Source organism: Lethenteron reissneri, chromosome 32 (assembly GCF_015708825.2).
Source record: "Lethenteron reissneri isolate LAM-NWPU_2019-01 chromosome 32, ASM1570882v1, whole genome shotgun sequence".
In the NCBI taxonomy this organism is placed as follows: domain Eukaryota; kingdom Metazoa; phylum Chordata; class Hyperoartia; order Petromyzontiformes; family Petromyzontidae; genus Lethenteron; species Lethenteron reissneri.
In genome coordinates, this window is record NC_083810.1 from 13,316,478 (window position 1) to 13,341,977 (window position 25,500).

The 25,500-nt window shown below is 47.3% G+C and overlaps 1 protein-coding gene across 2 annotated transcripts in view; it reads right to left on the bottom strand.

Annotated features, from left to right (window-relative positions):
• LOC133350072 (mineralocorticoid receptor-like) overlaps nt 1–25,500 on the bottom strand; it is a 125,412-nt gene that overhangs the window by 70,730 nt on the left and 29,182 nt on the right. For both annotated transcript variants that reach the window (XR_009756011.1, XM_061564065.1), the window contains exons 2-3: nt 16,904–17,055; nt 416–532 (exon numbers count right to left, since the gene is read on the bottom strand). Coding sequence is in view for 1 of the 2 variants with exons in the window: in XM_061564065.1 (XP_061420049.1) it covers nt 416–532; nt 16,904–17,055 (269 nt within the window). In the remaining variant the exon portion in view is untranslated. The remainder of the gene's footprint in view (nt 1–415; nt 533–16,903; nt 17,056–25,500) is intronic.

Below are 25,500 nucleotides of genomic sequence, written 5' to 3' on the forward strand. Positions count from 1 at the left end.
TAGATTGAAAACTAATTTCTTTAGAGCTGCTTTTTGTCTTTAGTTTGTTGTGCTTCCCCCGCACCTCCGATTAGCGCGGTTGGCTATGTACGATGAGAAAGAAATTCAACGTACACACGTGCACTACCATCCTTCTCATCAACTCATCTCATCACACAAGTCTGCTGTACAAATAGTTAATTCTTTGTTCAGCGCCTTGGTCGAGGCGCTGTATAAATTAATATAAGATAAGGACGACCACAGTGGAGTTAAGGGGCGATTACATTGGGCTCATGCGCTGAAGCGGCAATGGATTTGTGGAATCGCAAGACAGTGAGGGATGGGGATGACGTGGGGAAGCCTTCAGCCAGCAGTGGATTGATCATGGCTGTTGATGATGATGATGATGATGATAGTAACAATAATGATGTCATACCTCCCAGCACCATTCCCGCCTGGCAACACTTGCGGAGGCGACAGGCTGGGCAGTTCTTTCTTCTGATCTTGTCGATGATGCAGTCATTTCGCCCCGCGCACAGATAGTTGTTCTGACCTATGCCACAGACACGAACGCCCACACATATGTGCACATTGTGAACTCGTGAAGAATCTGTCATCTGCATAGCAATTTGACTTTGCATGATGTGGCATTTAAAAACATTCTTAGGTTCACCTACTTTTTAGAAATTCACAATAAGCTAATGTTAGCCTTGTATATTTTTTAACAGCAACAAACACATTTTTGCATCGAATGCAATGCCATATTTTTTTATTCAGAGCGCTCTCGCCAATAATATCTGGAAATCTAGCAGAATGTGTTTCACAAGCCAGAACTATGGTGATGAAATCCAGAAAGTCGAAACCAATTCAGAGTTTACGTGCTTAAGCAAATGCTGCTTGATAATATTGGTCTGGAAAGTCAATAGGCTGACTGGACTAAACAATGATCTCTTTTTCTATTATGGAGACACAAAACAGAGCTCTGCTTATATTTAATTAAAGTAAAAGTGGTTTCTCACACAAACAAGCAAATGAAGCTACATCATGGGACCTCGCTTGCCAGTACCACAATATAAGAATCGGTTTTACCCTTTCTGGCAACAAAACAGTTGTGTTAAGATGTTACAACAACAAACTGAAACCGTTTGCAAGGAATCACGTCCGCATTAAACGCATATACTTGTGGTGAAGATGCAAACAAAAAAGCATGCTCTGATAGTATATGCATCGTCTTTGAAACTGATTGGTCCACAGCAGAGACAGCTTTCTTTTGAGCCTAGTCTCAAACGACGTTAGACCAGAGGACGCCAAAAGGCGAACAGTACAAAGACAATGCCACCATCAGGACATACTTACTACCAGTGCACGGTGTTTTGTTTGCATCTTCACCACAAGTACATGTGGTTGATGCGGACATGGTTCCTTGCAAAAGGTTCTGTTTGGTGTTTTCACATCTTAACACAACTGTTTTATTGCCAGAAAGGGTAAAAACTATTCTTATAAATGGTGATACTCATCACCTGTTTAAAGCCCTCACCCAGTGGTGGAAATTCCACATTCCCATGGCAGTGGCCAATACATTGACAGGGAACCACTTGCTGAATTCTCACAAACTAAATGCCAATGCAGAGCTGGGTCGACCCCCTGCCAGGATTGTAACTCAAATCCTTCCCCGATCGCTAAGCAGCGCCACTCCAAACCACTGCGCTTACCGCACCGGACACTACAGCACAATTAATTCAACAGTGAATTTGCACAGGCTGAAACAACGAATGGTAAACACTTTAATGAGCTACATCCGTGCATGCCTTTGAACAGTTGTGACCACTTCCTGTATAATTCTGCCATAGAAATACATTTTAATATTTAACCACGGAAGCCTCGCAGAGGCTCCAAAACTATTTTTCTGGAGGGTCCTAATTGTTATGTTAATGTATACTGCACATTTATCTTGTGTGCCTCTCAGTATTAATAACTTCGAGTAGGTTCAGGCACAACAGCCACATGGGTGAAAGGCAAGCCTTGAGTCATCAGTATGGGTCGAATTTTTTCAATAACATTTGTGAAATATAAGGTGTGTTTCTGTATAAAAGTAGGTCAATGTGAAATTGTTTGGCTCCATCTACACTGTTGTAAAGTTTGCCCTTTCATCCGATTTTTTGTCAAAAATGACAAATGTCTCCGTTACAGGTAATGGGGCACGCTGCCAAGGTGGGGTCCATATTCTTTGGTTCTTTCGGTAAAGTCAAGGATTAATTATTCATATGAAGCTATCTACGTGACTTTACCGAAAGACCCAAAGAATATGAATTCCTGCAGTCACGAAAGCTTTAAGTCAAGACTCAAGGTGGGGTCGTTATTCCATTTTTGTCAAAGATGAAAATCTGGCGTTTTATGGTGTTTTTCATCAGCCCTCAAACTGGTCTCACTCCGGCCCTGGGAAACACAGACGTCGCGGTGGCGAGATGTTAACTACCTCGCCTGGTATACAGGAGGTGGTGGGTTCGATTCCTGCCCTGACGACTGCTGTACATTTGGACTTGTTTTCGCCGTGGTCACGTGGAATTTTCTCCGGGTCCTCGGGTTTTGCCCTCCACATTAAGCATCAAAATGCGTTCAGAGTATTTGGCTGCTACAAATTTTCCACGCGAAAAGCCACTTATTTGAGTTATCATTTGTGACCAGGTCGCTTTCTGAAAAATAGCTTTGTAGCTCAGGTGACTTTACACCTGGTAAAATAAAAAATAATTGAGTTTACATAGGATGCACCTTCAACCTACAAGGGATCTGAAGTGCTGTCCACCATCGCCATGAGGCGAGATTTCTTGCGTGAATTTCGGAGGCACTTGAAGATAGCCTCACCGGAGGAAGCTGCACAGCTCACGTTCTAGGCAAGATGTCTGTTGGTAGTTAAACTTTTATACTAAAGTAGTCCAAATGCTCTGAGTCAAATTTCGAAATATTGCAATAGGTTTGAAGTTGATCAGTAACGATTGCAGCAATGCATTCCTTGGTCTCGCATTGCAAGACCGATTCTAACATGACTTGTTCCCCAGTTAAAGCGTTCACAATAAACAGAAAGGTCCCCACGACTTTGGAACGTACACAGATATGGGCCCATTTGTTTGGGATCCGTTGGTGTGATTATCAACAGCTGTGGACATAACCAGGGAGCAATCGCAGAGCTTCCCCACTCTGTCGTAAACAATTTTAAATAAACTGTATCTCGAAGAGTCTCTGGCTGCGTATTGCATCACTTCTATGCGATTGGTAACACTATGTAACACAATTTTTTGTTCCTAGGTACTAAGTGTTATTTTTTAATTGCTTATGCCTCAAAAGTATAGAAAATGGTTTTATTCCCCACAACCTTTGCTTTTGTGACCAGGACTTTACGTGAAGGAATGACACAAATGCACACGTTTTCTCATTGAAAACAGTTACATTTCAAAATGTCACTATCCTGGTTAGAAAAGCAAAGTTTGTGGGGAATAATAGCTATTTTCTGTACTTTTGAGGCATAAGCAATTAGGAAATAACACTTACTACCCAGGAACAATTTTTTTTGTTAAACAGTGTAATCATAAGGATGGCCCTCCGTGGCACATTCTATGAGAAAATGAGCTCAGGGCACTGGGTGTGAAAGTGAGGATTTGGGCCAAGAGGCTAATCTTTAAAATATGGGCCCAATGCGGCTTTCTCCACTGCACCAGTCAGAGGACCCTAACAAAGGTTTTTGTTTGGGTTAGATTGCGTGAATATAAATGCGTCGTTAAACCCGCCACCACCCTGACACAGCCAATTAGTTTGGTTTGTCACGTAAACAAAACGTGCCAATTAGTTACTACTTCAGCAGTTACTACTTCAGCAGTTACTACTTTAGCAGTTACTACTTAAACTAATTGGCACGTTCTGTTTACGTGACAAACCTTACTAATTGGCTGTATCGGGTGGTGGCGGGTTTAACGACACATTGATATTCACGCGATCTAACCCAACAAAAAACCCTTTATTATGGATAGCATAGGCCGCGAAAGCCTCCTACGTGTTAATCAGATGACCCTGCCTATGGTTCTCACAGCACCGCTAAACTGCTGGTGGGCAACCGGCCCTCTCTCGAGTGGCAATTCACGCTCCCTTCCCCGCCGTCGGGGGACCGCAGCGTGGCGGGGCTTTAGTGCCGCCGGCCGTGCCTCTGGCCTTGGGCAGGAGCCCTCCCGGCGATCAGCCCAGCAGGATCACATTGGCGAGCACTACGCTCTGCTCACGACGGCCTTGATTTTTGTGTCCAAATGTAGATATATATTTTTTTACTTTCCATCTGGTGTGGGATGGCATAAAAAAATCGGGGGCGTCACCGCACCATCACGTGCCCGGCAGTGCGTCCGTCGTGAGAGCAAAAGGCCGCAAAAGCTTTTGTGAGGACGTCAAACGCGGCACGAATCCAACCTCCGCCGGACTAATTGTGCGAAGCGATGAATTTGACTGAACTTGAACCACCAAACGGACCGCACAGAAGATGAATATGTTCCACTCTGCGCCGCAATCCGCACACGGCATGGCAATAGATTCAAGCCGCGGCGCACACCTCGCCAATCGGCACCCAAAGCGACCGGACTCTGGCGGCACCCAAAGCGACCGGACTCTGGCGGCACCCAAAGCGACACCGCTCTTCTCCAATGGAGCGATGCGTCGGATAACCAGCCCAGGACTCGGGCATCCATCGTCACTGTTGCTTTGAGCCGCACGGAAGAAGATGACTTAAGCGGCTGCTTTGATCTTGGGTGACTGCCCTGCGCTCTAACATGGGACGCTAGCCCTGGAGCCGCCGGGCCCCATCGGGAAGCGCCGTCTCGAGGCGTCGCATGGACGAGGAAGCCCGAGCCCGGCTGCCACGAGACGCAGAGACTGGCGCAAGCGCGCATGCGGGATACTCCAAACACGCGCGTGTCTTTCGGACGCAACGGCGCGCGCAGGCGGACAGCGCACGGCGGCCGTCACAATGCCCCTGTCGTGACGACGCGACGGTTCTAAGGGACGTTTTGCGAGCAGGGCACGCGCACGCACGCACGCACGCACGCATCTCTCCCGTGAAACCTACGCCGCTGCGCAGTAATTTAGTTTTGTCACGGAAATAAACAGTGCACAAAAACTCCCAAGCGATACGCGCATCAGCAAGAATTGCACGCTGTGCGTACAGTCGAAAGCAAGTTACGTTTTTGAATTCTGTTAGGAGGATGTTGATTCGGGCCTTTTTTTGTTTCCCCATCCCAACTGGTACAAATGTGTTGGCCCTCTCGCTCAGGAATCTAATAACACGACAACCATTCTCCGCTCTCCTTAATATTTTATGTGGGTTAAGACAGCGGTCCCCAACCTTTTTGGCACCAAGGACCGGTTTTGTCGAAAACAATTATTTCACGGACCGGGGGGGGGGGGGGGGGTACCAGTCCGCGGCCCGGGGGTTGGGGACCCCTGGGTTAAGGGGCAATGGCAGAGCAGTGAGGGGAACCCTGCCTCGTGTGATTATTAATTCCCAGCGTTGCCTGTGCTCTCGCCAAGCCAAAAAGCTACAACCCTCTTCTTGGGTCTTTCGGTAAAGTCACGTAGAAGGGAAATAATAAAATAATAAAAATAAAACATAATAAAATAATTTTCACAACGTTTCGGCCACAACGCAAGCAGCCGTCCTCAGGTGAAGAACAGGTCTGTCGGAAAGACAACCCTGCATGTCAATTCACCAACGCTCAAGGAGCACGACGGGTCATTGAAGTTCGATTCCCACGGCTTCGCATCCGGCGACGAGCGACACGAGCGACATCCGAATGGGAACCCTCCATAACCCCAACCGCATGCCCCCCCCCCGCCCCCCACACACACACCCACTCCGTCCCCCACCCTCCACCTGACGTTGCCAACCTGACCAGCGAGGTGAAGCATGGTCAAACAACCCTCATGAGAGGCACGGCTCGGGCGAGGGGGCCTTCATGAATCAGATGGTTTAACTAAGGGCTGGAAACACTTTCTATAAAGTTTTAATACTCTATCTGCTGGGAGAACACACTGCATTGTCCCATAAAAATAAGCGATAACAAAGCCGTCCAACTTGCGAAGGCACCATCGAATAACCTACGTTGAGATAGTTTGCTGTTACCCAGATACAGTACCCAGATGGGTCAGGCAGATAGCTCGCTTGATTTCCTCGGGAAGTGATTCTTAAGAGCTCACGGGAGACCAAGAGTTGCTCTTCTTTAGTGAGAATATTGAGCTGCCGTCTGTGGCGCAGTCACTGATGCGGCATGAGAACAGGCAGGGGAAGTGGAGGGCCAGAGGAGGGGATAGTATCGCGTTGGAGACAACGTGACCCCATGGTCTGGGGGCTCGCTGCTTGAGTAAGTAAATTCACATTAAAACGCTGCTGCCGAGTACAAACAGAAGCGGAGGAGCCATCTGATACATTAAAGGTTTTTTTTTTCCCTCAACGTATATTTGACCGCCGGGCTGCAGTGCAAAGCACGCCCCTCTTGCAGTCTTCATCAAAGGTACCTAAAACCTCTTTTCCACTGTACAACCGGGCCGGGCTGGGGCCATGCTAACCCAGCACGGCTCAGGAGGAGTCAGGATATTTTTCCCTGGCAAAAGAGAGCCATGCTGCTTTTGACGTCACACGCAAACGGACACGTTAGGACACCTGCGGCTGAAGCAGTAAGTGACTGCTTCCTGACAGGTTACACGGACTGATGTCACGCGCAATGGCGAAATTATTGAGCGCTGCCCCTGGCCCTGCTTGGCCCTGAGCCAGATTGAGATGTTTTGCGAGTCCAGCGTATCACGGTTTGGTTCTGATTCGGTTCATAAAATAGCCAGTGGGAAAACACCTGTACTCTACTGTGAGCGCCAAGCATTGGCTCCATTGGAAACCGGTATTGGGTTGCATCCCTGTGCACTAACCGAGGTGGGGAGATGTGAATTACAGGCGGTCGTGGGTTTGATCCCAACCCTGACGCCTATATACATTTGGAGTTTGGATGTTTTCCTCCTGGTCGCGTGAATCTTTCTCTGGGTCCTCTGGATTTTTTCTTCATCTTTAGAAACATGTGTTTAGGGTATTGGCTATACATTGACACGTGACAAGCCACTTCGTTGAGCTATCATTTGTGGCCAGGTCGCTTCTGAAATGGAGCCATATAGCTCAGTGGGCCTTACCTGGTCAAATACAAAGTTTCGTTTAATAAACAATTTGGATTTTAAAGGTGTCGGTGGCCAATCACGCGACATAACTAACGTAACATGACGAGACACCCTAGTCATCTGACTGTGGAAGACCAATGAGACAGAGCTTGTGCTATCGCGTGTCACAAGCGCCATCTTAATGCCGGTCAAGTAAGACAGGGAGGGTGGATCGAAAAATGAGACATCGATCATCACTGATGCACCGCTGTTCCAAGGCCAACTCAAAATAATAGAAAATGAAACTAATCAATTCCGGAACATTTTTTGTCATTAATCTTTAAAAAAATTTATGCTAATTAAAATAACTCTTGAAAATGAATAATCCATTTAATAAAATTTACTAAGAATTATTATTTTTTCCATTGCATTAGACTACATCCACAAGTGCAAAGAGTGATGTGTAAAATATGAGCATAACGGCGGGGGAGACCAGACGCTGCCTTGTGCAGGCTCCCTTTAAAAGTGAAAGTGGTGGCTCAACTGAAATGATTTGGAAGGGCCTCTGCCTCGAATCATCGGGAGTGGTGGCCCATTGGGGGCCATACACAGGAACTATTTTGGGTGCCCCCCCCCCACCACCTCTACCCCCCCACACCCCGCTGTCAATTCGTAAAGTCCCCAGTGAGACGACTGAATAGAAATAGACAATAAATAGAGAGCCGTAGTGAGATAAGATAAATGGAGACAAAATAGAAGAGAGGTCCAAAGAGAGAGACGAAATCAATAAATTCGTAATTTTTATGTTCATTGCTTTAATGCTAATTAGGCTTTGTATTCCAGCTGACATCTGGTACATCATATTTTATGACCCCCCCCCCCCCCTTGAGCTACTTGGGGCCCTAAGCTATTGCTTTATTTGTTTATGCCAAGTCCCACCACTCCCTGTCCTTAATTAAATGCTCCACCAACACTGGGTGAGTGGACGCTAGCAGTGCTGTGCGGCCGCGAGGCATGAAATGATCTATCGATTAAAACGGATACCCATCATGCTCACAACAGTCATCGAGTAGCACGTGATAGAACGGTTTATTTACAATTCACGAAATTGAAGATACAAATGTTACATTTGCTCCAATGGAACAAATGTCTCGGGTAATTCAGAGGAGAGCAAAGGGGCCGTCCATAAATGACGTCACGCGATTTTTGACGATTTTGAACCTCCCCCCCCCCTCGTCACACGGCGTCACAAAAAGTCAGACCCCCCTCAAATAAGACGTCACAAAGCTCTGCCCCCTCCCAAAAAAAATAAAACATGCTTCAAATCGATTTAAACTATTGTAATTGTAGTGCGTATTTAATGTGCCGCTGCACTCTGATGTTGTAGGAGAAAACATCTATAAAAAAAGTATATTTAATTATGGAGAACGTGTTGTCTAGATTTATTTAAAGTTTCGCATTTTGATGTGACGTCACATTTCTAACCCCCCCCCCCCCTCGTCACACATCGTCACAAATGTCTGACCCCCCTCCCCTAGGTGCATGACATAATTTATGGACGGACCCAAACGAGGACCACGGCACGAACGAGACTGCAAATAAAATCGATTCTACGGTCAAAAGCACGACCCATCGTGAATCCAAACAATTCACGGAATGGCAAGAGGGGCTGGCTGACTGGGCAGCAATGGCCACCATTCCTCCCTCCCCCCAAGTGTTTATCTCCAGCAGGGGTCGACCTTCTGCGGAAGCTGAAGTGCAGCGCCGGGGGTCATGGCTGGAGCACTTGAGAACGACCGCACATCTTCCCACGTCCAAAGACCGAAGCTGTCGACACTCCTGGGGACAGCGGTTGTGAGAGAGACCAAACTGCGCCATGACACGTCAAATTCATCAAAGTTTCATCCCGAGGGCCTCCTCAAAGCCATGAAATAAATACAAATGTGTCCGAGTGCTCTCCTGCACTGCTATTGTGGTGCTGGTGTTGTCCCAAGGTGATTTACAAACCACAGGCGCTGCACATGGATGCCAGTCATTATGAATGACAAGTTATTAGTTTCACATTCGTTGTATGCGTACGTGCGCTTTCTTTGTGTAATTAATCTTTAAAATATGTATTTATTGTCACCACTTCAATCATTCATCGAGTAGAGTCGAGTTTTGGATTTTTTAAAGAAAACTCGCAACCCGCACACGTCCTTCAGACGTGACAATGTGTCCATCCCAGCCAGCAAAACTTGTGATATTACATGGGGCCGTCTCTCACCATGGTGCACTTATCTCCTCTTTCTCCAACCTCTCCATCCCTCCCCATCCCTCCCCATCCCCACTCTATCTCACCCACTTCCCTCCCCCATCTCTCTTTCCGTTGCTCACTCTCCCATCACCTGCCCTCCATCCCTTCCTCCCCCCTCTATCTCCCTCCCGTGTCGCACGTGCGTTGGACTCCAACACGTCCTGGGTGGAGGCAGGGTGGAGGGAGGGAGGGTGGAGGGTGGGTGGAGGGAGGGGGGTGGGTGGAAGGAGGGGGGGGTGGTTGGAAGGAGGGTCGGTGGAGGGAGGGGGGGTGGGTGGAGGGAAGGCGGAAGGGTGGGTGGAGGGAGATGTGACGTAAGCGCGCAGGAACCCGGCAGAACCGCTGTGGGATGCGGGTGACGTCATCACGCCGCAGATGTGCGCGGTGACATCACCACCCAGAACGCTTCCTTGGCCACGTGCCAGCCATGAATTCTGGCACGTGATCCAGGCAGGCAGGAATCCAGCCAGGATACGTTTTTTTTCTAATATAGTAGCAAACTTTCAAGATATCGTATAAATGGGTGGACTGCACCATGAACCCAGAATTCAATTCCCTGCTTTGGCTTATGTCATAGTGAATGATATCTGACCTGGTACTGAGCAGCATGAAGTATGCTCGTGCAACCCAACCACCAACACGGAATGAAGAAGGCTTCATTCAGCAGTGGACTGAAAAGGGTCCGTAAATTAAACCAGGGCTGTCGTATTGTTAGACTGCGTTACGACACCCTGGACACCCTTGCAAATGCGATGTTCCATCTCAAGGGATTATCCGGGTGCAATGTTTCGATCAATCGAATGAAACGTGCAGAATACCACTCGTGTGTGTACTATATATATATAAACCAGCCACAACCTCCAGGACAATCACAACAGACTGATGTGGAGCCACTGCATTCTTTCACCCAATATCGAACCCTCGACCTCTTCAATTCGCCTCCTACAAAAATCAGGGAAACTCGCTGGGTACCCTGTCTGCGTACAGCAAACTACCCGGATGGAAATTATTTGATGTAGCCTTCGCATACGAGAGGGAAGTGTTACCACTTGCCGTATGTTTTTCTCCCACAATACAGGGCGTTCTCTCGCCAGGGAACGGGAGGTGTGGACCGCCACTACTCAACACGCTGCCGCCGCGACACTCGCCAGGACAAGCGGACCGAGAAACGAACGAACTTACGACCGATATTAGCTGTGGACAGACACTGAACTCATTTTGCAGAGTTTCTGGTGCTGTACGGTACTATGTAAGCTGTATCGCGTGATAGATATTTTCCGATGATATGTATCATTTAAACGCACATTCAGCGTCCATATCGAAAAGAAAAAAACATTTCCAAATTACTGTGATCATCCAAAATAAAATGTTTACCTTGTTTAAATAAGCAAATCCACTGGCAAATTAGGCAATGGCAACAGCACGGAGTGAAAACACTTCCCTGTGAGCTGTGTCACACTCAAACACACGGACATGACATCTTCTATGGCAGACAAACGCTAATGATGCTCTAAGCTCGCAGACCTGGGGTTAGTGAGAGTGGCAGTGAACCTTTGTCTCCGAGGCCATTTCACAATTCCCAAGGACATAGCATCCCTTCAGACAGCCACCGACCGCGGCAAGAAGAGCCAAAGATTAATGGCTGAAGAGATCTGATGGCAGTCACGTGTCATACGAGGGACATCTGTTGCACTGAAATTAACAGCGAGTTCAAGCCACACGTCGCTTCATGTAACTCCTGGCGTCGCAAGCAGAGACGCGGGTGGCATCGCGGCTGAGGAGGCAACGCGTTTAAACGCTCGACGCGTAGGGGTCACGGTGCGAGCCCGGCAAGCCACCCTGGTTAATGTCGCAGGTACAAATTACAATTAATGCGCGTCGTCCGCTTCACAGTGGCCGTTGAAGATCGCGTGGCGTTAGTCTATAAAACAGTAGGGCATGTGTGGTGGCACCACGGTCACTTTGTGCCGTACAGGGAAAGCTGCCACTTGGGGGCATCCCCCTTTAAAATGTGTCAAGATGAGATGCGACGTTAAGCACTCCGAGATGCTGCAGCGTTATAGGAGGGCGCTTCACAGTGGCCGTTGAAGATTGCGTGGCATTCGTCTAAAAAATAACAGTAGGCCATGTGTGCCAGAACCACGGTCGAACTTCAAACGATTGCTCGCAAAAATGTTTTTAAGTTCATTATTCACAAATTACCTAATTGGGTAAAACCACAAAGGAGCGTTGCCCCCTACTGCTGACTACACTCGTCAGTGAAAATGTCTCCGATGGCCTCACGCTGTTATATTATAGGTGGCAATTTGCGACGGTACTAAATTATTGTTGTAAATAAAACGCTGGCAAGTGTTGCTTTGTGGCCGAGAGCTGCACATTAATGAAGGCAGCTAAGGGATGACACAGGATCCTGGGAATTAAAGGAAATAAAAACGACTCAATTCGTTAAACCCATTGAATCAGTTGGCACTGCAATGATTAAAGTCATGTATTAGTTGCCAACTGACAAGGCAGATCATCAGCATCATCATCGTAACATTCTTTTTTTAAGCATACACATATGCTTAAGACATGAAACTAAAAGAATGGCAGAACAGTTCAGATATTAATATATATAAATAAAGTTTGAAACCTTTAGCAGAAATGCACAACACATTTAAGTTGGTTGCACAAAGCAGTGCCCACATAAAAGCCGCAAGAAAAATGTAAATCCAAGGAGGAATAACAATCATCGTCGTAATAAATAGACAAAATGTCACCAAAATTTACTGCCATGTTGGGATTAACAGGTTGTTAGCACATGGTATGCAAGAAACCCTGGGTCATGGTGCCATGATCTCAAACCCACATGACGCCAATCCAAACACAGAAAAAAAAGCCCCACCACACCATCGCGAAGCCAACACGTGAAAAGTGCTCCACCATCCACAGCCATCACATTATGTTCTCTTGGCTCTGCTCTCGTCTCCCCAGTCCTCTCCCAGCTGCCCTCTGCACAGTTCAAGGGACCTTGAGGAAAATATTTCGGAGCGGCCCTTCCGTAGCCTGCAGGCATTTTAAAAGTCAGCCACCCTTTTTCAATCGCCGAATCAACATTGCCGGGAATTCGACGAGGATGCTCACCCACCCACCGGCTCCTCCTTAGGCGATTCGCGAGGCAAACGGCAGGTTGCTCGTTAAGTCAGCACGGCCCACTCGCTACGCCGAACGTTCGTTCCTTGCACCGTCCGCGATCCAGATTTGTCAAAAAAATTATTCCGCAAAATTACTCGGTGTAGATTATACACACGGCGGCAATCATCGCCCCCCTACTGGCAGACTGCAGCCCGTTTGCAGGCCACGTCCTGGGTCACCTTGTGCCCACAGGGACAGCAGCTGCCACTTGGGGGAGTCCCATTTTCAAATTTGTCGAGATGAGATGTGATGTTAAGCACTCCGAGATGCCGCAGAGGTATATAGGAGGGCCCAATAGCAAAAATAATATCTATCCTATTGTTATTATTCTGATAGAATGTCTCTCAATTTATGCAGAATATACATTAAAGATTAACAAAAAATATTTTTCATGTGCCTTCAATCAATGGATTGTTTAGATGGAATGTTCTCTGGCAAGACCGCGAGATATGGCGACAACTTGGGAAGGCCATCATCCAGCAGTGGATAATATCATGGCTGTGGCTGCTATTTAAGATGATGATGGTCATGATGATGATGGTGATGATATGTAAATGATTTACAAATGTTACATTTAGCCGAACTTGGTGAACAAAACTGTGCAAAATGAGATAGAAAAACAACTAAAAGTGCCAATATAAAATAGACCGTGAATATTGGACAACAACGGAGGTAACGCTGGGACTGAATCGTGACCCGGTCAGCTGCACGTGTCCAGAGGAGGCACGGGATGACGCTTCGATGCAATCACTAAAATCAATTCTTGCCCTCGTGTTACGACGCATATCATCACGCCAGTGAGAATCACATATTTGACGTTCATTCCAACTACCGCAACCGCACGTGCAAATGAAATCCGCATGCCGCATTCGGGAGAATGAAACTAACAAGGCATACCCGTACACGCAGTGGCCATACCACACACTCAACGCAAAGCAATGCAGTCCAAACGAGACATTGACAAAAAACACTATCGACATATACGAATCCCAAAATCGTAATAAAATCGGGGCAATTCACCGATTCGCGAATGGCGGGAAATGAGTGGCGAGCGGCCTTACGATGAGCAGGTGAGGAAGCCGAGGTGCCATTTATATCGCCTCGTTTCCACCAGCTCTACTCTCCAATCTTTTGTAAAAAAAAACTTTGTAATACGAGGTGGGGGGGGGGGCGCTTTGTGACCATACCTCCCCACTCTGGCCAGCGTGCAACCGTGGGGTGGCACAGGACAGGCTCTGGCGTTCACTCGCCACTCACGCTGCTCGCCTTGGGGGAGATATGAAATGGGGTCAACCAGTCGCATAGTGAAGCGCTGCTCTGGTCACTGTGTCACCAGCCCCCCCCCCCGCCCCGTGGCAAGCGTGTCGTCCATAGAGACAAGTTGCATTGTGAACATTAAAACAATCACATCGTGCCATTTTCGTAGATAAATTGTGAAAGGACGTGTGTCCCAGTACATCACGAGGCAATGATAACAATGGCGATTTTTTTGTTGTGTGATGCTGGGTATTGTTTTCTTCTTTAGATATTTGCACAGCTCACTGGGTTCCATAATTGTTTTGATACCGGATACCAACATTGCAATAACAAGAACGCTCTGTTTCAATGGCATCATCATCATCAGACGTGGTCAATCCACTGCTGGATGAAGGAATGCACACACGCTGCAGTCACCAGCGCACCATGGAACTCTCTCGCCAGTCGCACGCACACTCAAGAGATCTTGAATAACCATTTATTTTAATCCTACATTTTTAAAATGCTATTAAGCTTGCTTCATAATGTATCAATCTGTAGTTTTAAATACACGTTCTCCCTTTTACCCAAAGCTTTCGTTTAATTAACACTTATCGTTTTGAAGATTTTACAATTCGTTTTAGACAGTAGAGTGCCCTGGGACGAGATGTTACGAAAGGGGCGGCGTAAGCTCGATTCATTATTTTAGTGGTGAAGTTCACAGGGTTGCACTGCCTTGCCCTACGCCCACCGGGGCTTCACTTGCCGAGCACGGCAAGTGAAACGGGGGGCGTCCGCGTGGCTGACGCGAGCAGGGCTCGCGCTCCGTGTGAAACACAGTGCTGATATATTCTTAGGTTTTTTCGGTAAAGTCACGTAGGTAAAAAATTAAAATTAATAAAAGTAAAATAAAAATAAAATAAAAATCACGACGTTGCTGACAGGCGCTCCACTTTCTCTGTGGCTGCCCCACCAGCAGCTGGGTGGTCTCATGACCACCACCACCACTACCCCAGCTGTGTGGCCTCTTGACTCCGGTTCAGCAAAAGCATTATAAAACACCAGGGCAATCTGCCTTGCAAGTTGTGTACCACGCAATGATTCTGATAGCACGCTTACAGCTATTTCCCTTTCACAATTGGTAGCATCGTCGCTCGCCGCATTCCAAGGCAGTCCATTGTGTGTGTGTGCTTACAGAGAGGGATACAAAATGTGAGAGATCATAAAGAGTAAGTGCGTGTGATTTTTTACAGCTTCATGGGTGGTGAATTTAACGCTGTGAAGTGGGCTCCTAGCTTTCTCCATAACCACCAGCGCCTAACCACACTCTTTCACGAGACACGCACTCTGGCCCGACTGCAGTTTGTAAAATTCCACAAAAACAGGCACGTAAAAAAATATATATATATTTAAAACTAGACACGCCTACATCATTGTTCAGAGACAATCACTGCCAGGAAATTGAGCCCCATGCCATCGTGTGTGCGAGATGTCAATGCCGGGTGAGACAACTTGATCATCGATTGCGAGCATCATCACGAAGTTATAGCTGTTTTTTATTTCACAGGTGAACGGGGTGCACAACTACACGAGCTAATGCCAGTCCGGTGACGCACACGCGCTTGTAAAACAAGATAACACTGTGATCTCGTGACGCTTCAACTTGGGCATATTTCTTTAAATTACATGTTTCGTTTCAGCCCAGTAAAGCGCTTCATGCAAGTTTTGCGTTGATGTCCCGACTGGCGCTTCTTTTAATCGCGTAGTGCATTCGGACAGGCGAACATCTGCTCATAGCCTTGAGGTAACACAACGGATGACATATCCACTAAAAGATATCGTATGTCCTAGGATACTAAATTACAATTAATCCAATTATCCTTTAATGATTCACATCATCATCATCATCACCCACATGCCAAGAGATGCACCGTGACATCTTCCCTGTGAGATTCCTTCAAGCTCACCGCAGGTACGAGCACTCAAGGAAGGAAGCTTTAATAATTTAGTGACTGTGGGATTTTATTCAAATTTGGGCATCACACTGACACACAGAACACACACACACACAGTCATCATCTTGAATTATCTGCCCAAGGACAGCTCTACTGCTCTCCATCCCATCCAACCCCAAATCTTATCCCATTTGACCATCACTGGAAAGCAGACCGTGCTATGAACTTGGCGACCTGAGTTTCATTCCCGACGACAGATAACATCGGTGGCAAACAATATCTAAACCACTCTTGGGTCCCCGTGCATTGACCCGCATAGTGAAATATAGCCAAAACAACCCCCATGAGCGACACAGCATGAGGGAGGCTCTCATCTCGCGGTGAATGTCTTAATTATTGTTCATTACTTTGTTAAATGTTCACAATGTATATAAGCTGCATTATTAGGGGTTTTCAAGTTTGGATTGTAATTTCAGAGCCCCAGACCTATTAACCGAGAAATAAGTTAATGCTGAGCACTCAATTCTTTAAACCTTGAGGTGGTGGGGGGGGGGGGGGGGGGGGGGGGTCAGGAGGGGGTAGAATGGTGAGCGGACTCTCTGGGTGCATGAAATAAAAAGCCAAATGAGCCCTGCAGAGTGGTGCTGTGCTCCCATTTTCTGAAATATTATTCCGAGCCACATCAGGAATATATATCGCGAAGAAATATTTGAAATGAAATTCAACACTAACAATGGATTCTTTTCATATCCCGTCATTCGTGCCATTTTCATCTCAAAAAGCGGTAGAATCTGTAATGCGAACAGTTTTTGAACGGAGGCGTGGGGATCCACGGACAAGCGGAAAGGCAGCCAGCGCCCAAATTTTTCCAAGGTCTGCGGTCCTATGTTGGGATGTTTGGCCAACTCCATTCATGAGCATTTATGCTCATGAATGTGACCTCAAACACAATTTGTTGATTTTTCAGCAGTGTCGATTTTCTGGATTTATTTGTTTAGGTATTACAAACCGGCCTTCAGATGACGCTCTGCGCGACGAGCGATGTACAACGGCAAACCGTACAGCCGTTGCGCGAGGAGGTGCGTGAGCGCACCTTCGGAGGCGCGCTTGAAGAACACCTTGCAGCTGCCGCAGGTGATGACGCCGTAGTGGCAGCCGGAGGCCTCGTCGCAGCAGATCACGCAGATCTTCTGGTTGCCATGGCCACCCTGAACGGGCTGCCCCATGAGCCCTTCGTAGCTGTTGCTGGAATGCAACCAAGGCACAGGGAGCAGAACAACAACAACAATGCGTCAGATGGGTTTTTACCCGATTGTTATAAACAATATTCTTTTCTCGTTATATTTTACGAGTGATTTGTTTACCTTTCCTATACTCTGCACACTTACTGTGTTTTTCTACTGTTTGTTTGTGTAACATTCTGACCTGCCCCAACTGGACATGTGTGAAAAAAGAGCTTTTTATAGCTCATCAGATTCCTCCAGTATAAAGAAATATTGCGATTCTGATTCTGTGTGTTGAACTTCTTTCGCACCCCACGTAGGCAACCCAGTGCGTCGCGCAGAGACTGTGGCACTCCGGGTGCGATACGCTAAGCTGTAGCAAGTACAGCAAATAGGTTGCCGATTTTTTTTTGTTTCCCAGTGTGGATTTAATTTTGCAGGTTATTCGATCACAGTCATGGGTTTGCTTTCAGCTGCTCTGGTCTACGTCCGCAAGTAAAATAACCAATCTCATCAGCTCTGGGTAAGCTAAGCATGTTTGAGCCTGGTCGCTACTTGGATGTGAGACTGCTAGTAAATGCACGGGTGTTGCTGGTTTGAATGCTGCATGACAGCAAATACAGACAATTACAATGCTCAAAATAAAGACCTGGCATGTCAACTTAGAGGACGGAGGCCCTTAGAGATTGAACACATTTCACACGTTTCACTTTGGCACTTGTAAAACACTTGAAATCATACCTTACATATTTTTGAACAGCTTACTAATCCACAACTCTCACTCGCCATGGGGAATGCATAAATAATGATATGCTATTAAATTAGTCCACAAACATTTTATCATCTATTTAACAAGCAATATCTGGTCAACTTAACAGACTCCATGCAGTCTATTCTGGAAGTTAATGCGTTTTACAGTTTTAAAATCCTGCTTTGGTCACGTGATGAATACATAAACTTAATACAAAACAAGTGTTCTGATCACGCTGGAGATGAACTTAATGCTTTGGTTTATTGCCCAGTGTGATACACGCGGCTCAGTCGATCACTTAAAACGCTGCAGACTCATCTCACAGGACACCTACACGTTCAATATCGTGGCTCACGTTCAGCTGTTACCGTCACTTCCTAGGTGTTTTTTGTTGTTGTAAATATGTATTTATTGTTCCCACCACGGGGGGGGGGGGGGGTCGGGGGGGGTACAACTCCGCGATAGGTGAGTGGTGCTTCGCGAGATAGGCGGCCCGGACAGACAACCACCGCGGACGTGTCGGACCGCAGCGTTCTGTGGTGCGTGGTGCGTCAGATCTCTTCTCTTCGGGGAAGGAAGAGGGAGGGAGGGAGGGGAGGGAGATCAGGCAGGTGCCTTTCGCCGCTATGGTGCTGGTAGCGCAGCAGCAGGGGATCTGGTGATGGGTATTTTGAGGATGATTTGTTTATTTATTGGTGTCTATGAACACCGTAACACACAATGGGACTAATGTTACACGGGAAACTCACGTTAAATCTTTGATTAAAAGAAAAATACAAACAAACGACATGATGAACATAGTAAAGTGCCGAAAGACTGAGCATCTTTCTCGTCTGATCGTTTAAAAAAAGGAGGGAGGGGGGCGGGGAGTCTCATCTCAAGTTCCATCGAGTAAACTCAGCGTCTCTGGAGTGGCATTCACGAGAGGGCCCAAGATCTGGGTGAAGAACTCCCCTTCGCTCATTCCTCAGTTTCAGACACAGGTGTCCTTCAGCTGCTCGGGCGAATAGGGATCCGAGGTGTTTTTGATATCGGCTAAAATTAGAATAATAATAATTCGTGATTACTTAAAACGTTCCGAGGTTGCCCAAGCAGTACTGAAAACAACTTTGATATTTAATGTTATTTATGCAGTCCGTATGGCGAGCGTGTTTTTCGGATTATTCTACTCTGCCAATAAAATACCAGTGTTTGGGCTCGACTGGATCTGGGAGAGATCTCACCAAGTCAAAATGTGGGCTTGGTGGACCGCATTGGTCACATCAAAGGTACGCACAAAACCTTGACATAAACAAAGATTAAAACACCCGAGTCCATTTACTTCACATAATCGCAAAAATAATAATAATACATTGCAGCCCTTCGTCATTCAACAATCTAAACTAAAACGTTTTAATTGTACCAGGTCCGCTGAACTATATATCTCTTTTTCAGAAGCGACCGGGCCACAAATGAATGCTCGTGTCAGACAAATACTCGAAACGTGTGATGTTGACTCGGAGAAAAATCCACACGACCACGCGGAGAGTGACGTGCAAACTCTGCATATACAGCAGGCGTCAGGCTTTGGACCGAACCCATGAGTTCCTGTATACCAGGCGAGGTAGTGTTGCGTCTTGCCACCGTGATGCCCCAATCGCGTTGTTCATGGACATTCTTTATCCATACTTCACTACGCTGGTCGGTGTAGGTTGCAGAAGTGAGGGTGAGGTGCCGGGACGGGTGTCAGATATCACCTGCCACTGATTTCAGGTGTGGCTGGGAATCATATTCAGGTCCCCGGCAACGTAGCGATATGCCCTAACAACTATGCCACCACTCCCACGAACACACAAACTGCACTACAAGGACACGTGTGCGTGCACACAAAAACGAGCGGAGCGCTGAGCAGCTAAAACTCAGGGAATTAGCAGAGTAGGGGGCACAGGTGGTGCATCGGCAAGTCATCTCAGTCAACCCATGGAATTTGGATCTGTCCCATGACATCCTGCCAGAGGAACACTTCATGTTATTTAAAGTGCACATAGCCTGGCACAAGCGCCGTGGTGACGTCACCACCACTTACTGATGAATGGCGGTGGTTGTTGTTGTTGCATGCGTGCACAATGCTGCGGCAGCCAGCAAGCTGCGCGATAGACCCGGCCACCTAGGTTAGATTCCATGTCACGGCAAACATCAGTGGCAAGTGGCATTCAGCCCCCGTGTTGTGCCTCTCCCAGGTCGACTTGACCTTAAATGAGCACCTGGTGGTGTAGCCTCTAAACGTCAGCACTGGGCCAACAAAGGTGGCCTGGCATGGTGCTGACAACACCACCACCTTGCTCCATAGCGATATGCCCTAACATAGCAAATGCCTCAGAGGTCTGTAATGGGTATTCATGGGATCACTGTCTTTGTGTATGTGTGTGTATATACACACATACACAATGTAAATTGCAGCTCAAGTACAACACATACAATGGGTAAGAGAAGGTGAAAAAAAAAGTTTTCGAGATGAGTTGGCTAAGTTATGTCCTTGAATTTAATGTGGAGACTAATAACTTACCGCTTACACGACTTTGCCATAAGTGTATTGCAATACACAGAGCCGTATACAAAACTAAGCCACGTTAATGAGGGTGAGCCAGTGCATGCTTCTCACAACATTTTGATTGCTCCTTATTATATACACACACACGCACAGCGCAATCTATACTCCACACAAAGCACAGCATATCTTTAGTCGGCCAGAAAATAATTTCCTTCACGTAATACAATTATTTAGTCAAAGGAATAATTGCACGTGCGAGTGTGTGTGTATGTGTGTGTGTATAGATATGCTCGCTAGCAGCACTTGCCCCAACAGTCTGTTTAGGCTATATGGGGGATCTTTGTCTTGTGCCGCGTAAGAACCCGGCCACCAGAGTTCGATTCCCGCTTACAGCCAACAGCGGTGACGATTATCTGAACCGGTCATGGACCTCCCCTAGGTCGACTCAGCCTCAAATGAGTACCTGGTGCGGTCTGTAAACATCGCCACTGGGGAGACAAAGGCGACCGGGCGTGGTGTTGGCCACCCACCCCCTCGTGTGCCGTGCCGGCCTTCTTGAGGTGCTCGCGAACAGCACTTGCCCCAACAGTCTGTCCAGGCTACACGGGGATCTCTGTCTTTGTGTGTACGAAGTGTGCTCACAAGCGCAACACAAAGCGCGAGTCTTGACAGTGCCACTGGAAACTTCTTCTCTGTGAGATGCGCCTCGCACTGCCCCCCCCCCCCCCCCGGATTTGGGGTAAGGGCAATGTAATTGGGATCCGGCTGTCTTGAGACTCCGTCCCTGACGGTGGAGGCGAGGGCAGATCGGTGCGTGTGTGTGTGCGGGGAGCGGCGGTGCAGCGGACGACAAGCTGCGCTGCAAATCCGGCAGCCCGGGCTACACGGGGGATCTTTGTCTTTGTGTTGTGCGCGCGAGTGCAAGTGTGTGCGTGTGGCACGACTGCTGGCAGGCGCGTCACTTTGTCTTTGTGTTGTGTGAGCGAGTACGAGCGAGTTCATGTGGCACGACTGAGTGTGTGTGGGCACGTCCGCTGTGTGGCACGGCTGCCCGTCAGCGCGTCACGTTCAGAGCATGCACTGCGTATGATCACCTGCATGGGTCCGCTATTGCAGACGCATCCCTTCCACACCAAGGCCCACGGGAGCCAGGGACACGTGCAAAATTAATGGCATTACGCACTGCTACGGTGATACCGTGGCACGATACTTTTGTGCCATGAAAAATGAGAGAGCGAATAAATGGTTTAATGTGGTTTTCCATCATGCACGACAGAGTAACCGAGCAGCTATAAATAATAATTGCCTTTCTTTATAGCAATTATTACTATTGTTACATTCAATGCCAAGAAGACAAAGTGACCCCCCCATGTCAAGAATTCACTTGTGAGTGTAAACCCGGGCTATATACGACTCGGATCCATTATCACTGTCGTCACCCTTCCGTAAAGGGGCACTGAGATGAATGTGCTGACCAATCTCTTGGTAGGAAGCCAACACTGGTTGCGATATGAATCGAGTGATCCTGGTCATAGGAATGTGGAATTTACAGCACTGACTCAGTATCACGCGTGAAAATAAGTATTTCAATATCTCTTCCCTCTAGTCCTCACCGCCACCCAGCCCTCCCCTTCCTTCAAATCATCAGCCATCGTCTTTCTGTGTCTGTGTATTGGCCACTGAACTGGCTGATCATCCCTTCTTCCAGAACTTCCTTTGATGAGCTCTTCTCACCGGTGAGAATGTGCCCAATCCACATGTTTGCCTTTTCTGGGATTGGTCTATTTCCACTTCTCTCCTCCTTGACCTGCACTGGGACATCCTCATTACTCTCCGTCCAACCCATTTTCAATTTGGTCAAAGCAAAGAAATCGTCCGTTTAATCTGTGAGGGTAGCAGCAGCAGCGCTCTATTTGAGCTGTGCGGCGGAGTCCAGGCCAATGAGGCAACGGTTATGCCAACATTTGCCGGCGATAGTAGTTTATTTTATTTAACTTCTGTCCAAACATCAAATTATAAATTAGGAAACCAAGTCACGCGTTGGGTGTTTGGAAGGGCAGACGTATTTGTTAGTGCCCCTGCGCTTGGCTGCGTTTGATGCTGGCAGAGGTGTTCCTGCAGAAATCCTGTAACGCGATGAATGATTTTCAGTGTTGCTGTGTTTTCACATTGTATTTTTGTCCGTGCAATGTGCGGGACCCTATTTGTTTATACTCTGGATATTTGTCCTATCATACACGATTTGTAAAAGCAAAAAACAACTTTAAGTGTTTTCCTAAACGGGCTCCAAATAAACAAACCGCGACACCACACCGTTCGTAGCCTCCCGCCACATGGCAAAGAAGCGCACGCAATGGACAGAACTCATCCGTGCGAGCGCGTAACACCGCCAACGGAAAGGCTGCGTGAAACCTGTAACGACGCACTGCAAGTACGGAACGCCTCCTCTCTTCCCCGTGGGTCCGATTTTATTCCCATTACCTGCCGCTCCTACTATCCACGGCAGTCGTATGGCCCGCGAAATCTCCTATTATCTGCGGTCCTTTTTATTCCAATTAACCGCGGCGAAATCTCCAATTATTTGCGGCCCAGCCATATGGCCCGCGAAACCTCCTATTATCTGTGGCCCTTTTTATTCCGATTATCCACAATTATACCCACAATGCATAGCAAACCGGATCAATAATCCTCGAAAATTTTCAGGAAACAAATGGAGTCTTGTGGACATTTTACCTATTATCCGCGGGGTTATCAAGATTTTATTACCACACGGATAACAGGTGTGAGGTCGCGGATAACCCCGCAGATAATAGTATCCTCAATACTGGTGTCTCCTGTATCACCATGGATACGAGGAGTTCTCCTGTGCACGTGTTTACTCACGACACACAATCGCGCCTGTGTTCATAATTGTATCTTATGCTGCACATTTTATGCATCTTGTCCACAGCCATCCACATTTATAGCGTCAAACATTTTACAAACTGCACACACACACGTACGAACAAATACAAAGATCATCTTTATATACAGCATATATACTGTTGTCTCCCCAGTCCTGATGTTTATACAATGAACCAGGTACTAAATTGAGGCTAAGTCAACCTAGGGCCATCCCAGGACAAGTTCTGACAACGTCTGCTGCTGATGCTAGCCATTGCAAGGAATCAAACTCAAGTTTGCTGGGTTCACAGCGCAGTGCATGAACCGCTGGGCTACGGCTCCCCACCGGCACACGCGCACATTTCCACACACTCACACGCACACATTTCCACACACTCACACGTGTACACGCTCGTGCATACAGGTGCACAAACGCTCGTCAGGATTGAATAGGTGAAAGAAATGTCGTCCATCAGATTTGGGAATTGACAAAACCGAAAGCAAGGACTTTCCTCTTAGTCTAATTAAACCATCAAGGCACATGTTGTGAGTGGACATCGGTTGTAATGGGCAAGGCAGACAGAGCGATAAATGGAGAAAGAGGCCGCATGTCTGGCTTGCCTTTGTCTCCTCGTGACTGGTGGGAACGTGGCATCATTACGGATGTCAAGCCAAGTTGAGCCCAGGAATGGGCCAAATCCCAGTTGCACCGTAAGATACGTAATAGAACTGATGCGGGGCTGTCTGGATTTAAAAAAAAACCGAGTTCAGATTCAGCAAAACTTTTTAGAGTAAATAAAGCGGCATTATTATAATTTTTTTATGCGCGGCTTTCGAGAATGCAAATGTGGAGAAGAATCTGCAATGCAGAAATGCTGGTTGAAGCACCGATTCCCCACAAAGTCTCTTCGCTTTGAACCGACGAACAAATGCCTTCTCAACTTAACTCTTTTCATAAATGAGAGATGGGTCATGTGACACGGGTGGGAAAGGGACGAGGCGAAAAGTGGCTTCTGGAAACGGAGCAATAGCCACAGGCGTTGATTTTATATTCAGGAGTGAAAGCGATGGGCGAGACTGGCGAGGAGTCGGGGGGCAGGGGGTGGGAGTGGTGGGGGAGGAAGGGGGGGGGGCAGCAGGAGACCGTGGCATGCCGAGGGCTTTGCAAGAGAGCTGATCTCTCCCCACGGAACACGTCAGGAGTAGAAATCACGCAGACATGCTGGGCAATTATTTGGCCCTGTTGTGAAATAAGGTTCCCAGAGGCGCTACAAAAAAAGTTTTAAAATGCAAGGATTCACCTCGTTGAGTTGGGGTCGGGTGACGCAGTGAGGCTGGAGTGTAGTTGCTGCACAGATTGGCGATAACAGTAAAGTGAATGACATTGCTTAAACTAGATTTGAAGCTTTCGTGACTGCAAGGATTCATACTCTTAGTTCTTTCGGTAAAGTCACATAGGTAAAAAATGAAATTATTTTTTATTAATTTAAATTTAATTTTTTACCTACGTGACTTTACCGAAAGAACTAAGAGTATTGCTTAAACTGCACACAAGTCTACATCGTTTTTTTTCTGTCATTCATTGCAACTGACCCAAGTATTTTCAAAGGATTGCCGAGGGCCAGGAAGAGGGCCTGATGGCTTGGAGGAAGGAGGGGCAACAGAAGGGAAAAGATTTCGGTGGGCCTACTGGCCAAGTGAAGCCCTGCAATGTCTTGCTTACATCAGTCACTGCTGGCGGAAGGGCTCCCAAATAGCAGTCGCTACGAGAGAGCCTCTCTACAGGATATTTGGCCGACTATTCCAAGCTGACGAGACGTCTTGGAAGTCACGGAAGCACCCACGTTTTATCCCGACACACGTGACCTGCTGACAGACTAACTGCAGAGCGCCCATTTGCACCGCTGGGTGGACAGAGGCAGGGGAATTGAAGCAACTTGCCCCGTCATTGCAGCCGCCGCGCTGGGAGACAGAGCCGAACCGGCGACCTCTAGATTGCGAGTCCGGCGAGTGAACCATTTACACCAGGGCAGTGTCCAGTGCGCCTGTAAGTCGGCCGAAATGTTTCTCCTTATCTGAAAACCATGCTATGGATTAGTGCGTAGAATTTATGGAAGTCAATTAATTATGAATGATTTCAAAGCCCCCAGCGAGATTATCCACAGTTTGGATTTTATCACGGCCGGTCATGAGACAAAAATTCACACTGCTTTTGAAGAGCAGGGCTGGGTGACTCCTCTCCATATGAACGTCGCCTCACATTGAAATTAACGGCAGTTTTGCCATTCACATCGTTCCCACTG